The sequence below is a fragment of the Myxocyprinus asiaticus genome, chromosome 2, assembly GCF_019703515.2.
Source record: "Myxocyprinus asiaticus isolate MX2 ecotype Aquarium Trade chromosome 2, UBuf_Myxa_2, whole genome shotgun sequence".
In the NCBI taxonomy this organism is placed as follows: Eukaryota; Metazoa; Chordata; class Actinopteri; order Cypriniformes; family Catostomidae; genus Myxocyprinus; species Myxocyprinus asiaticus.
Window position 1 is genome coordinate 32,223,997 of NC_059345.1, and position 12,083 is coordinate 32,236,079.

General features: G+C 37.4%; 1 protein-coding gene across 1 annotated transcript in view; it reads right to left on the minus strand.

Annotated features, from left to right (window-relative positions):
* Window positions 1-1,831: 1,831 nt before the first annotated feature.
* Window positions 1,832-12,083, minus strand: part of LOC127455842 (kinesin-like protein KIF18A) — a 59,252-nt gene continuing 49,000 nt past the window's right edge. The window contains exons 15-18 of the mRNA XM_051723993.1: window positions 7,942-8,296; window positions 7,270-7,362; window positions 7,037-7,146; window positions 1,832-4,478 (exon numbers count right to left, since the gene is read on the minus strand). Of these exons, the coding sequence (XP_051579953.1) occupies window positions 4,342-4,478; window positions 7,037-7,146; window positions 7,270-7,362; window positions 7,942-8,296 (695 nt within the window). The 3' untranslated portion in view covers window positions 1,832-4,341. The remainder of the gene's footprint in view (window positions 4,479-7,036; window positions 7,147-7,269; window positions 7,363-7,941; window positions 8,297-12,083) is intronic.

The window sequence follows — 12,083 nt, forward strand, 5'->3', positions numbered from 1 at the left end:
GGGGGAGTCTCAAAAACATGCATTAGGTGAGATAAAGTAAATAATTTTTCAAGACAGAATTGCTCAGGGTTACAGTTGCTTTACAAACAGAAAAAAAGCATTGGTGATTATTCACTTAAACTTCCATTTGCTGAATACTTAAAACCTCACAGTAAGCTGAATACATTATCTCAAAAAAAAAAAAAAAAAAAATTAAAATCACCTAAACCTGACTGCAATTAATAAGTAAAAGGGTTTAATATGCTCTTTAAACTACAAAAAGTCTGCAACATGAAATATCACAGAATTACTGCTGTGATTAAAGCTGCTAAAGAGATATTTACGGTCACCATGAGATTAATGTTAAATTCTCAGAAAAAGTAAATTTATTATGAATACATTAATGCACATTAATGGATGCCTCTAGATTCAAACTGACAATTATGGGATATTACAAGTGTGACAATTCTTGCATTTGATAAGTGAATGGACTCACTGCAGCTTTGATTTAAATTGTCATGACTTTCAAGAAAAATTCAATTAGCAATACAAATTAATGACTTGGTTTTTTTAACACTCCTGCTGCTGATTTACCTTTTTAGATAATCGCGTGAGAAGGTAGTCGGATACCTTACATAGAAGGTTATGTGATGGGTCTCAGAAGCCTCCCACAACCTATTGATGACATTTCTGATTTGGGCTTGTGGAGGTTCAGCAGGTTTGAAGCCAAGTTTGTTTTTGAGTGCCCTCCTAAGACATGTTCTGCTCTTATTTCAGCTTTGGCCTATTCTGTGTTGATACTGAACAAGAAAAAGAACAGAGGACATAGTAAACTTATTCGAGGGTGGAAAATTCAGAATTCAGACAGAGAAGAGTGTCATTATATCATTAATGGAGGAGAAAGAGAGAGATTGTGTGGTTTTGGCATTGTGCTTGACATTGCTTCACAGCTGTCAGGTGGCCTGCCCATTACACTACTAGACTATTTTAACAAACATAATGCATTATGTGAGAAATCGACTGATTATGTCATAAACACAATCCATGAGAACAGCCCAGAGAGCAGTAAAGTGTAATTGTACTAACTTTCCAGGTGTTGAGAGGAGTGAAACCAGGACCAGCCATCAAAACATCATTGGTTTCATAGCAATTCAGATTCAGACTTTCTCATGATGTTTGGGTGCTGCTGTGGCTCTATTGTTCTATATAACTATTCCAGAGTATTGTTCTTTTTAGCAAAGCTAGAGCAGCCATACTCACATATACAGGCAAACACAGTTGGAGATATTTGAGCAAATACCAGAAGCATGAAATATCTTCAAGCCATGTTTAAAATTATGCTTACATAAGGGAAATGACATCCTGTATTAGCTTTCTCAAATGTATGTGCTACATTAACAGAGAGCCTGGTTCATTGTAGCTATCAAACTGTTAATTGGTTAACAGGTAACATATATGGTAAATCATGATATTATATTTAACAAGTAATTTTTACAGTAAAATATTGTAAATTTTTAGATATGATTTTTTTCATATAAATAACGGCCTTCCATTGTTACTACACTGTTTAACCATACATTTGAAAGTGAACAGCAGATGTTCCAAAATGTTGGTATATTAGGGTTACATCATTTAATAATATAAATGGTAGTGAACTGTAAAATATACAGGCACTAAAATGATACCCCATAATGCCTGAAACATGGTCATTATATTATTTTCGGAAACATTTAGGCAACCGCAACTGCTGGTATTTTACCGTTAAATGAAACAACATTTTTATTTACAGTATGACTAATAAAATGCAATGTTCACCAATTATGCAAGTTGTTATTGTAAACATTAAGGCTAATATATTGATATTTTCTGTCCAGTAGAAAAAGTCTTTATAGAAATTCATATAGAATGTTTCTCCCGTTTTGTGCAAGTCAGTCAAAAATGACACAGTATATTTGAATGTCTCTATGTCAAAACCCAACACTGACACATTTGATCACAAAAAATACATTATTCCATTGTTGGCACACTGGACATCCTCATAAGTGTGGACATCCACATCAAAACAAGGTGTAAGAGCTTTAGGGATGTGGTGCTCTGGATGCCATGAGTTCAGTAGATCATCTGCCTGTAGGCGGTTACATAATTATCTGATAATAACATTATTAACAGAATTAATTACAGTTAACTCCTTAGGCATGATGCCAGCACCAGCAAGCTATTCATTGCACACACCACTGTCTCCAAAACCAAATAAAAAAAATAGTTACATAAGACTTGAAATAAAAATCGCAACTTTAATCTTTTCATAAGATATTTATAATACTATTTACATCACTTGTCAATACTACATATAACAAGGACCGAGACAGCTAAACCAGCACATTTATTCAGAATCCAGCTGCATTGTTTGTACATTAATATTGGAGGAAAAAACGTATTTGATCTAAAAGCCATCCAACAGCAATAATACATGTTTATGCATTACCTGAGCTGCGATGGATGGAACTATTTGAGCATTAATACATATGTCAAGGAAAGGAAAATGTTGTTCTGGTTAATCAGGAACATACTTACGCAGAACTTCATTTTCTTGATTGATATGTAAAGAAGTTTGAACACCTCTGTTCAGTTTTAGTGTTATAAGCACAACAAATCACATTCAAAACAAGGTTGTGACAGAATGAGTTAAGCCTGAGGCTGGCTTGCATCATCTTGATGAGTTTAACTGCAAATAAATGTGTTGTAAAAGTGCTGCAGAGTGCTGAAAAGATATTTAGCCTGACAATTAGTGGGGTGCCATCTAAACACAAGATTCTTAAAATAGTTAAGAATACTGGTAGAAACCCAGGCTCTCCTCTCTATGTACCATTGAACAAGTCTAATGCATAATTTTATACTGCCCATTTCTAATGATTATATTCATTGTCAGAAAGTTTGTCAATAAGAGCTTGGCATTAACTGGGCCATCCTTCTAATGAGAGGCTCAGTTTTCTTTTGTTTCAGATAGTTTAGGCAGCATGCAGGAAATGGACCATGCTAGACCTTTCACCAGTTTCCAGACTCCTCTTTTCCCCTAGGTCTAGACCTAATACTAGTTCAGAACCTACTGTAAAGCCTATGAATCACCAAGAAACAAGCTGCATTTGGAGACAGTCAAAGTTGAGGTTGCATGAAAATCTGGTTAATTGGACTGGATTAATAAGGTAAGCTCTTTAGCTACAATAATAAAATGTTATAAAGTAAAAATTCAAGAACTGAAATAAGTATTAATAAATGTTCTAGAAATATCAAATAATTATTAACTTTTTTTTTTAATCCTGCACTGTTTATTTACAAAGCTCATATCAAAGAAATGTTCACAGGAAATTAAATGCAATCTTCATGATAAGAGATAATTTCAAAGAATGGAGATTTTTGGAAAGGGATTTGTGTTGGGCATCCAGTGTTTGGTTACTTCAATCCTTTACAACAGACATTTCTGTAATGTACTAATCTTTAATATTAATCCATATCACTGTGGGTGTCTAAATCACGGTTATACTACACTAAAATCACAATATTATTTCAATGTTGAAATAACCCCCCCCCTTTAAAAAAAGTTTTACTTGGAAATACTCAAGGCTGATTTTTCCCCACAACAAATTTATTATCTTTAACCTTTTTTTTTTTTTTTTTCAACATTTATTTTAAATGTTGCCTGGCCAACATCTACATTTCTATTGTGATGCAAGTTTAAATGTTGAAAGTCACAATAAAGTACACATATGTGGATACTGTACTGGTGGATAGCAAAATTATGTGTTAAATTGCATGCTTTCATCCCACTTTTCTCCTTTTAATTTTTGAAATATTAAATTTGACTTTTACAGTAAATCATTTATTTTCAGCATGGGGACAGTGAATGCAAATCATCTAATTTAAAGCTCAGATAAAAAAAAGGTTGACATTTCTTTTTTTTAATTCATTATAAAATAGAAACACAACTGACCTGAAAGTTGCTCTCTAAATTGAGCAAATTTTAATTAAAACATTTAAAAAGGGAGAAAAAGAGTCACTCAATAATAAAACCAAGTTGCTTTATAAGATCTAAACATCAGTAAAAAAAAAAAATTAAAAATACTACTTTAATGTGTGTATCCTGTTAAGATGGACAAATCTGATATGCACTTTTAGAGGTTAACAAAAAAATAAAAAAATAAAAAATTAATAATATGTCCTGGAAATATTAAGCCCAAATGCTTATGCCTCACTCTTTAAAATTACATTTCATGTTTAGTTCTTTTCTACAGCAACTCTAATGAGAAAGAAGCGTGTGGGGCAATGTATGAGAGACCTGTGGCTTTCACAGTATGTGAAGCTCCCTCACATCCTCTTGGTGACTTTTTTAAAGAGAGCAGCGGGCCCCATTGAGCTCGATTTAGGCTTGCGCTGGTCAGGTTGTTGGAGATTCCCCTCAGACACGCTCCGTACAACTCTTCTTGGCTCATTCTCTGATGATACTGGACACGATGGAAGAGAACAGACAGGGAATTAAGGGTTTTTATAAAATTTAGTGGCTCTGAAATTTCATTCAGTGAGCTGTTGGAAAACAGTTAACTATCACAAAATCAGTGGTGCAGTGGTGGCTCAGCGGTTAAGGCTCTGGGTTACTGATCAGAAGGTCAGGGGTTCAAGCCCCAGCACTGCCAAGATGCCACTGTTGGGCCCTTGAGCAAAGCCCTTGACCCTATCTGTTCCAGGGGCGCTGTATCATGGCTGACCCTGCACTCTGACCCCAGCTTAGCTGGGATATGTGAAAAAAAAGAATTTCACTGTATATGTGCAAATGATAATGTGTGATAAATAAATAAAATAAAAAAATCAATTTTATACTATAATAAAGGAATGTTCAATACAAGTTGAGCTCAATTGACAGCATTTGTAACACAATATTGACTAGAACAAAAAAAATGTTTGACTTGTCCCTCCTTTTCTTTAAAAAAAAAAAAAAGGAAAGCAAAAATCTTGGTTCCAGTGAGGCATTTACAATGGTGAATGGGGGCCTTTACACTTTAAAATACTCACCATTTCAAAAGTATAGCCACAAGACATAAAGGATAGATGTGTAAAAATGATTTTAGTGTGATAAAATCACTTACTAACCTTTTCTGTGTAAAGTTATAGCCAATTTTACATCTTTGTTGCCATGATGTAATGTGAACAAACCCTAAAACGACTTTAAAAATTACGATTTAAACAAATTTACAGCTCAAATAATACACAAGTTTTAACAGAAGAATTACTGCAAGTGCTTTTATAAAATTATAAGCTTCACATTTCTGTTTGAATCCTCCAAATATTGGCCACATTCACTTCCATTGTGCCTCACTGTAACCTCGATTTCAGCTTTTTTTGCTTTTCTCCCCAATTTGGAATGCCCAATTCCCAATGCGCTCTAAGACCTTATGATGGCGTAGTGACTCGCCTCAGTCCGGGTGGCGGAGGACAAATCTCAGTTGCCTCCGCATCCGAGACCATCAATCCGTGCATCTTATCACGTGGCTTGAGCGGGTTACCGCAGAGACATAGCGTGTGTGGAGGCTTCACGCTGTTCTCCAAAGCATCCACGCACAATTCACCACGCGCCCCACCAAGAGCAAGAACCACATTATAGCGACCACGAGGAGGTTACACCATGTGACTCTACCATCCCTAGCAACTGGGCCAATTTGGTTGCTTAGGAGACCTGGCTGGAGTCACTCAGCACGCCCTGGATTCACACTCGCGACTCCAGGGGTGGTAGTCAGCGTCAATACCCGCTGAGCTACCCAGGCCCCCAAATTTGCTTTTTTAAAGATAAGGGGGGATGAGTCAAAATATTTTTTTGTGGTAATCAAAATTATGCCACAAATGCTGTCGATTGAGCTTAACTTGTATTGAACCCAGAACATTCCTTTAATGAAACAAGATTATATATCTACAATAACACCTACAATTTCACTATTTACACTATATTATTTGACAGAAGCATTGTTTATGTGTTATGAGTAGTCATCATTTAAAGGAATATTCCAGGTTCAATACAAGTTAAGCTCAGTCAACAGCATTTGTGGCATAATGTTGATTACCACAAAATATTATTTCCACTCGTCCCTCCTTTTTTTTTTTTTTTAAATCGAGGTTACAGTGAGGCACTTACAATGGAGGTGAATGGGGGCCCATTTTTGGAGGATTTAAAGGCAGAAAAGTGAAGCTTATAATTTTATAAAAGCACTTACATTCATTCTTCTGTTAAAACTCATGTATTATTTGAGCTGTAAATTTGTTCAAATCGTAACTTTTATAGTCGTTTAAGGGTTTGTTGACATTACATCATCATGGCAATGAAGTTGTAAAATTGCCTATAACTGCAAAGAAAAGGATAGTAAGGGATGTTTTCACACTAAAATAATGTTAACACGCATATTAACATCTTGTGGCAATACTTTTGAAACTGTGAATATTTTAACGTGAACTGATTGGCCCCATTCACTTCCATTGTAAGTCCCTCACTGGAACCAAGATTTCTGCTTTCTTTAAAGAAAAGGAGAGGCAAGTCAAAATTTATTTTTGTGGTAATCAATATTATGCCACAAATTCTGTCAATTGAGCTTAACTTGTTTTTAACCTGAAAAATTCCTTTAATAAAAGAAATAATTCCTAACAGGACCCCATAAATGTGGTAAAATATCTGTGCTGCACGGTTACTCGTGGCTTATTGGTTTATGAAACGGTTAAATTCAGCCAATTTATGCCATAATATTGTTTAGGAGAAAGACAGCGTGAGAGTGAGAGAACCACTGGAAGTGGAAAGAGGAGATTGTGTGCTTCTGGCTGTGCGCCTGACATCGTTTCACAGCTGTCAGCCAGCCCGCCCATTACACTATTACAATACTTTACCACACATAATGGATTATGTGAGGACTTCATAAATGGAATATAATGAGACGCTTATGTTCTGCATCCAAGATACAAATGGAGAGCGAATAGAGGGTAACTGCAATTGCTCAAGTGTGGAGAAGGATGCAGCTATACAAACCTCCAAAACGCCTGATTCGCAATGGTTTAGATGCCTCGCAGGGATCTCTCTTTATGCGCTTGGGTGCCGCGGCTCCTGCTTGAGAACTGTCCTCTTTCCCACTGTTGGAACTGTTGCACGCACACACACAAAGTGAGATTTTGGCAATTAGCAAGTGCAAAATGTCAATGAGCCATGATCTAAATGGCTCCTCTTAATGCCCCAGCAAACACACCCCCACAATAAACACGCACCAGTTGAATTTGCGCTTGCCCTGAGCCGCGGAGGTCATGGACATGTAGGATGGTTTGGCTCTTCGCAGGTCTAAAAGTGATGGGATCTCCAACCTAGAATCAATTGGGGCAGAAAGTCACTCACTGCATCTTATGCATCTCACACAGGCCAGGTAAACAGATCTAACTGATGCACTTTAAAAGCAGAAGTGTGTCATTTCTGTGTCACTAGTACCAAATGTAATTGGAAAAATAATTTCTGTTTTCAAACAGACTCCAGAAAACACCTGCTGTCTTCCATTGGTTGCACAAACATATAAACTCTCTCCAAATTCATACCATTGGCAGAGCCAGTGTTGCTATATCGAGCTGAATGGGACAATGAAATAAACAGGGGAATGTTTTAATAGCGTCAAAGTTCCAAAGTATTACACTTTGTAGAAATCAATCTACAAAAGGCTTAATTTTAGTTGACTCTGCATATTAAACAGGGAAAAGAGAAAGAATTTTAACACAAGTTACACACATCAGCTTTAATATGCATCATTGAAACTAAACAAAAAGTGTTGTTTCTCTACACCTTTAGCATTATTAACCCATGCAAATATATTATGCAGGAACAAATCAGTGTCAAAATGGGCATTTAGTAACAATACTGATTTTGATGGATGCTGTTCTCGCCACAGGTGGTACCTTTTAGATGGCTCATTCCCATTGTTAGCGCGTAGTGCCCGGAGCGTTGTGTGCCCAGGGGGCTCAGGTGACAGGATTATTGTGGCATTAGTGGCTGTTGGGTCCTCGCTATGACCAATGTCGAAAGTGCCGTTTGGATCACAGGTGCTGGAGGTGTGTGGCTGGCACTCAGGGGTGTACTGTAGTGGGAACATGCCCTCCTGTCTTAAGACCTCTCGAAGGGCAGGAGGGTAATGGGACAGCACAGAAATTGGTCCATCCTCATCTGGGTTTGCAGTCGACACAGACAGCTTCCTCCTGATTGGTTTTTTAGGAGGACATTCAGCTTCTGCCTCTGGATGTTGAGGGTCACAGCCTGACAGAAAGGAAGCACAAAATTTAGCTCACAGAAGCTGAATGTTTGAAATGATCATGTTCTTTAGTACAGGCTTTCCCACCCCTTTTATCAATTAATTTCCATTACTTTTTTAGACATTACTCATGCTTACTGGATAACGATTTAAGTAATTTTATAGAGATTGCACTTAAAAGTGATTTCTAGCCAATGAAATATTTTGAATATGAATACTTTATGAAAACGAACACTTTTTTGTTTAAAGGTAATGGGTGTATTTTGAGAAATACTGGTAAATCAGCTCCGGCAATTTTTCGGAATAAGTTGCAACATTAACGGGAAAGGTACATTTTGAAAGTTCCATTATGTGTAAACAAAGCCTGAAGAATTAGGTTGTATTTCTGATTGTAAAAGTCAGATGGTTTTACATGGTAACTGTGCCTCAGATGCAAATCTATTGTTGTTGTGTTTGTTAAGATGGAACAGATTTGCCAAAACGGTCTATTGGTTGGGTTATCCTCAGGGGGTTTCTCTGAGACCCCATTTGGTGGGTTCCACTCAGGAGCATCCTGCGGATGCTACCTACTGTGTTCCTCTCAGGAGGTCCTATGGGATCTCCTGTATGTTTAGCTAGCACATTTGTTATGAGGTATAAAAACTTTGTCATATAGACAGTTCCTTGGGTTAAGTTTCAGAAGGGCTATGCTACCTGATCGTCATCAATAAACTCTTCCCTAGTATTAGATGAACTCTGATACATTGGTGAGCAACCCAACATCTGGTCAGCCAAATACAAGATCTAACAATCCGTAAGATTAACAGTTTAAGCACATACAAAGTCAGGTGCTGATGCAAAATAGTCTGCTTTGGGCCAGACAGAAAGTTCTGATGGAGATGACGCAATTACTCTGTGCTGTTAAACGTGAATTAGGAGTCAAATAAATAAATACATTTGTCAGGTTGGACAGATAGTGAAACTAACATGCTTCTCTTCATCTGAAAGAAGAAATTGTTAAGGAACAATAACTAATTCTGTAATTTTTACTTGATAAAATAACTAGCCTCCTTCGGAAACGAGGTACACACTGAGCCAAAAGTCTTTCCGGAAAATAACATTAGAGTTTAACAGCATTTTGGTGCCCATGTAAGAATGGTACCAAAATGGAAAAAATACGGAAAGCCATTACATATGTGAATAACAAATGTGGTACATTAACCAGAAAAAGCAATCCGGAATTCCAACAAGGCAACTGGAATTTAACCGGTTTCATGTGCAAAAGTGACTACTTAAGAAATTGGCCTGGAAATCACAATTTTAAATTCTGATATTTCTAGTTTTTCCATGACCATGGAAACCCTGTTAGAAGCAGAGCAAATCTCTTCTTTAATTAAATACTAACAAACGCAAGAGACTGGCATGAATATATACTAAGTTTTTAACCATCTGTCCACATCAGGAGAGATGCTGCACACACATGCAGTTTACTTATGCAAATACACAAGCATTCTTTACTCGTAGAACAATGAATAATTTAGCAGTGCATGTCACATGACTATGAGTGCATGTCAAGGTCTTTATATTTAGCTAAAACCAGAAGCCTCACTTATTAAACGTATGCACGATCAGCTTTGAGACTACGTCAAAAGTGAGGAACAAATAAGGATTTATAAAGGCGGAAACTGACGTTAAAAATGTTATGCGTGCGTCAACTGACAAGCATGTGTACAAAGATTTTTTTTGTGCTAATGCTGCAGTGTGTAAAGTCAGAATGTGGCCATATTTTTGGATACATGAGTAATGTAAATGCTTTATTTTGGACATCCGGTGTAACAATAGTCATTTATAGCTCTATCTGCACATTTCAATAATACATTTATTTTGAGACCTACGAGATAACAGGCAGGTGTAACACACGGTATGTAATATGTCAAGCACATTTGTGGAGCGAGGAGGAGATATTATAGTTTACAGCCCTTAAAACAACTAAATTAATATACAGATGGGTGAAAGCACAGCAACAGTCTCAAATTTAAAACTCGCCTATATATTTTTATCAATTCATCCTTCGGCCTCTTGTCTGCTATTGTTGAGGACATAAATAAAAATGAATGATTTGACTAAAATGCAGAGTAATCAATGGCAAGAGCAAGCAGAAGAGAACAGCAGGAAAAGAACGCGCAGGTAGTTTATACAAAACACGATTGCCATGTAGACTACGCATATTTCATAATAAGCAAAGAAAAAAAGAGAGAAAAAAGAAATTAGTAAAGCTCTTTTTGGAATTAAGGTTTAGCAAGAATATGAATGGACATTGGTTGAAGAATAGAGCGGATTTACAGTTAACATGGTAAATGAATGGATTTATTACACATTAACTTTTCTTATGAATGAATGAACAAATTAATAACTTTCGTATGAGGTTTAATTGTATTTGGTCCACCATATTAGAATATTTGGGTGTTCTGTAGGCCGAGTCCATGTATTTGTTCATGTGCACATGATTTTAAGATAAATTGCGATTTATAAAGTTGGATGCATTTAGAAAACAAAACAAAAAAAAAAAAAGTGCGTACAAACATTTGTGAAATAGTTAATAAAGTATTTAGGAAATTGTTATACATTCACATTTAAGATAATTCTACAAACGTCTTTGTAAATGAGGCCCCAGTTTCTTTGCTCAGGACAGACAGTATGTGTATGTGTGCGCGAGTGGGTGTATGTGGGTGGGGATGGCAAGGGAGGCTCCAGGAAGATGTTGGAGAGGTCTGACATTGGATATTGAGTGGCAGAGTATGCTTGAGCACGTCGCAGTCTGGCCGCACACTGACTCACACGATGCAGAAAAGAGAGGGAGAGAGAGACACTGCGGCTGCATCTTTTAAGTGTTCTTGACCAATGGCGATGCTTCAGAGCTCCTGCTGGTCAAACTGTTGACACATGGCCATCTCTCTTTCACTCTGAGTCAGTGCTGATTCTCAGAAATCTGGATTGCATGAGAGAGGACCTGACATCCTGTTAATGACTAACTACACACTCTTTTAACAGCAAAAGAAAGTTTGAGAACTGAAAACAGCTCTTATGAATCTCAGACCAAACAAGCTTCTCTTTCATGGCTTCTCAAAACCAACAGCTGTGTAAAATCACCAGAGAGCTTGCGCACAAATGACAAGCATGCAATATAACTTCATGTGAGAGGCACACGGCATCAATGAACAGGTGAAAAGGCAAAAAGAGAGGAACAGCAATGTATGGCCCTGAGGCAGAAGAATAGGTGCGATCAGCAATTGGTGGCAGAGTGCCCTTGGTGGCGTATTTTTGGCTGGTGGGATTAAAACATGCATGAGGCACTATTTCTGGAGGAAGCTACGGCGGATTAGGGTCACCTGGCTCCTGCCACCCTCGCTCATCCCTTGCTCTCTATTTTTATTGCAAAACTGTCCTCACCCAATCCAGGAGCATTTCATTCCATATGAGATAGCTCCCCCTCCCTGCACTGAGCGATGATTTTATGAATGAAATTCGGAAGGGCGGAGATTGGGCAGTACTGAGAGAGACAAGACGGAGATAGCGAGGTGAGGAGGGGAGATAAGACAATAGAGAAATAGACTGATTACAAGCAAGTCAGAATGAGCTTGGGAAAAAGACACAGAAGAGAGCACTAAAACAAATAAAAACAGAAATTATGAAAGGGGAGGTAAAACAAGCAAGACAAGAAACAGACTGCAGACTTTAGAGTGCATTTTTACAGGGACAGGTCTGAGATGCAGGGACACGGCAGTCTCGTGCACATCAACACGTGACCCCTCC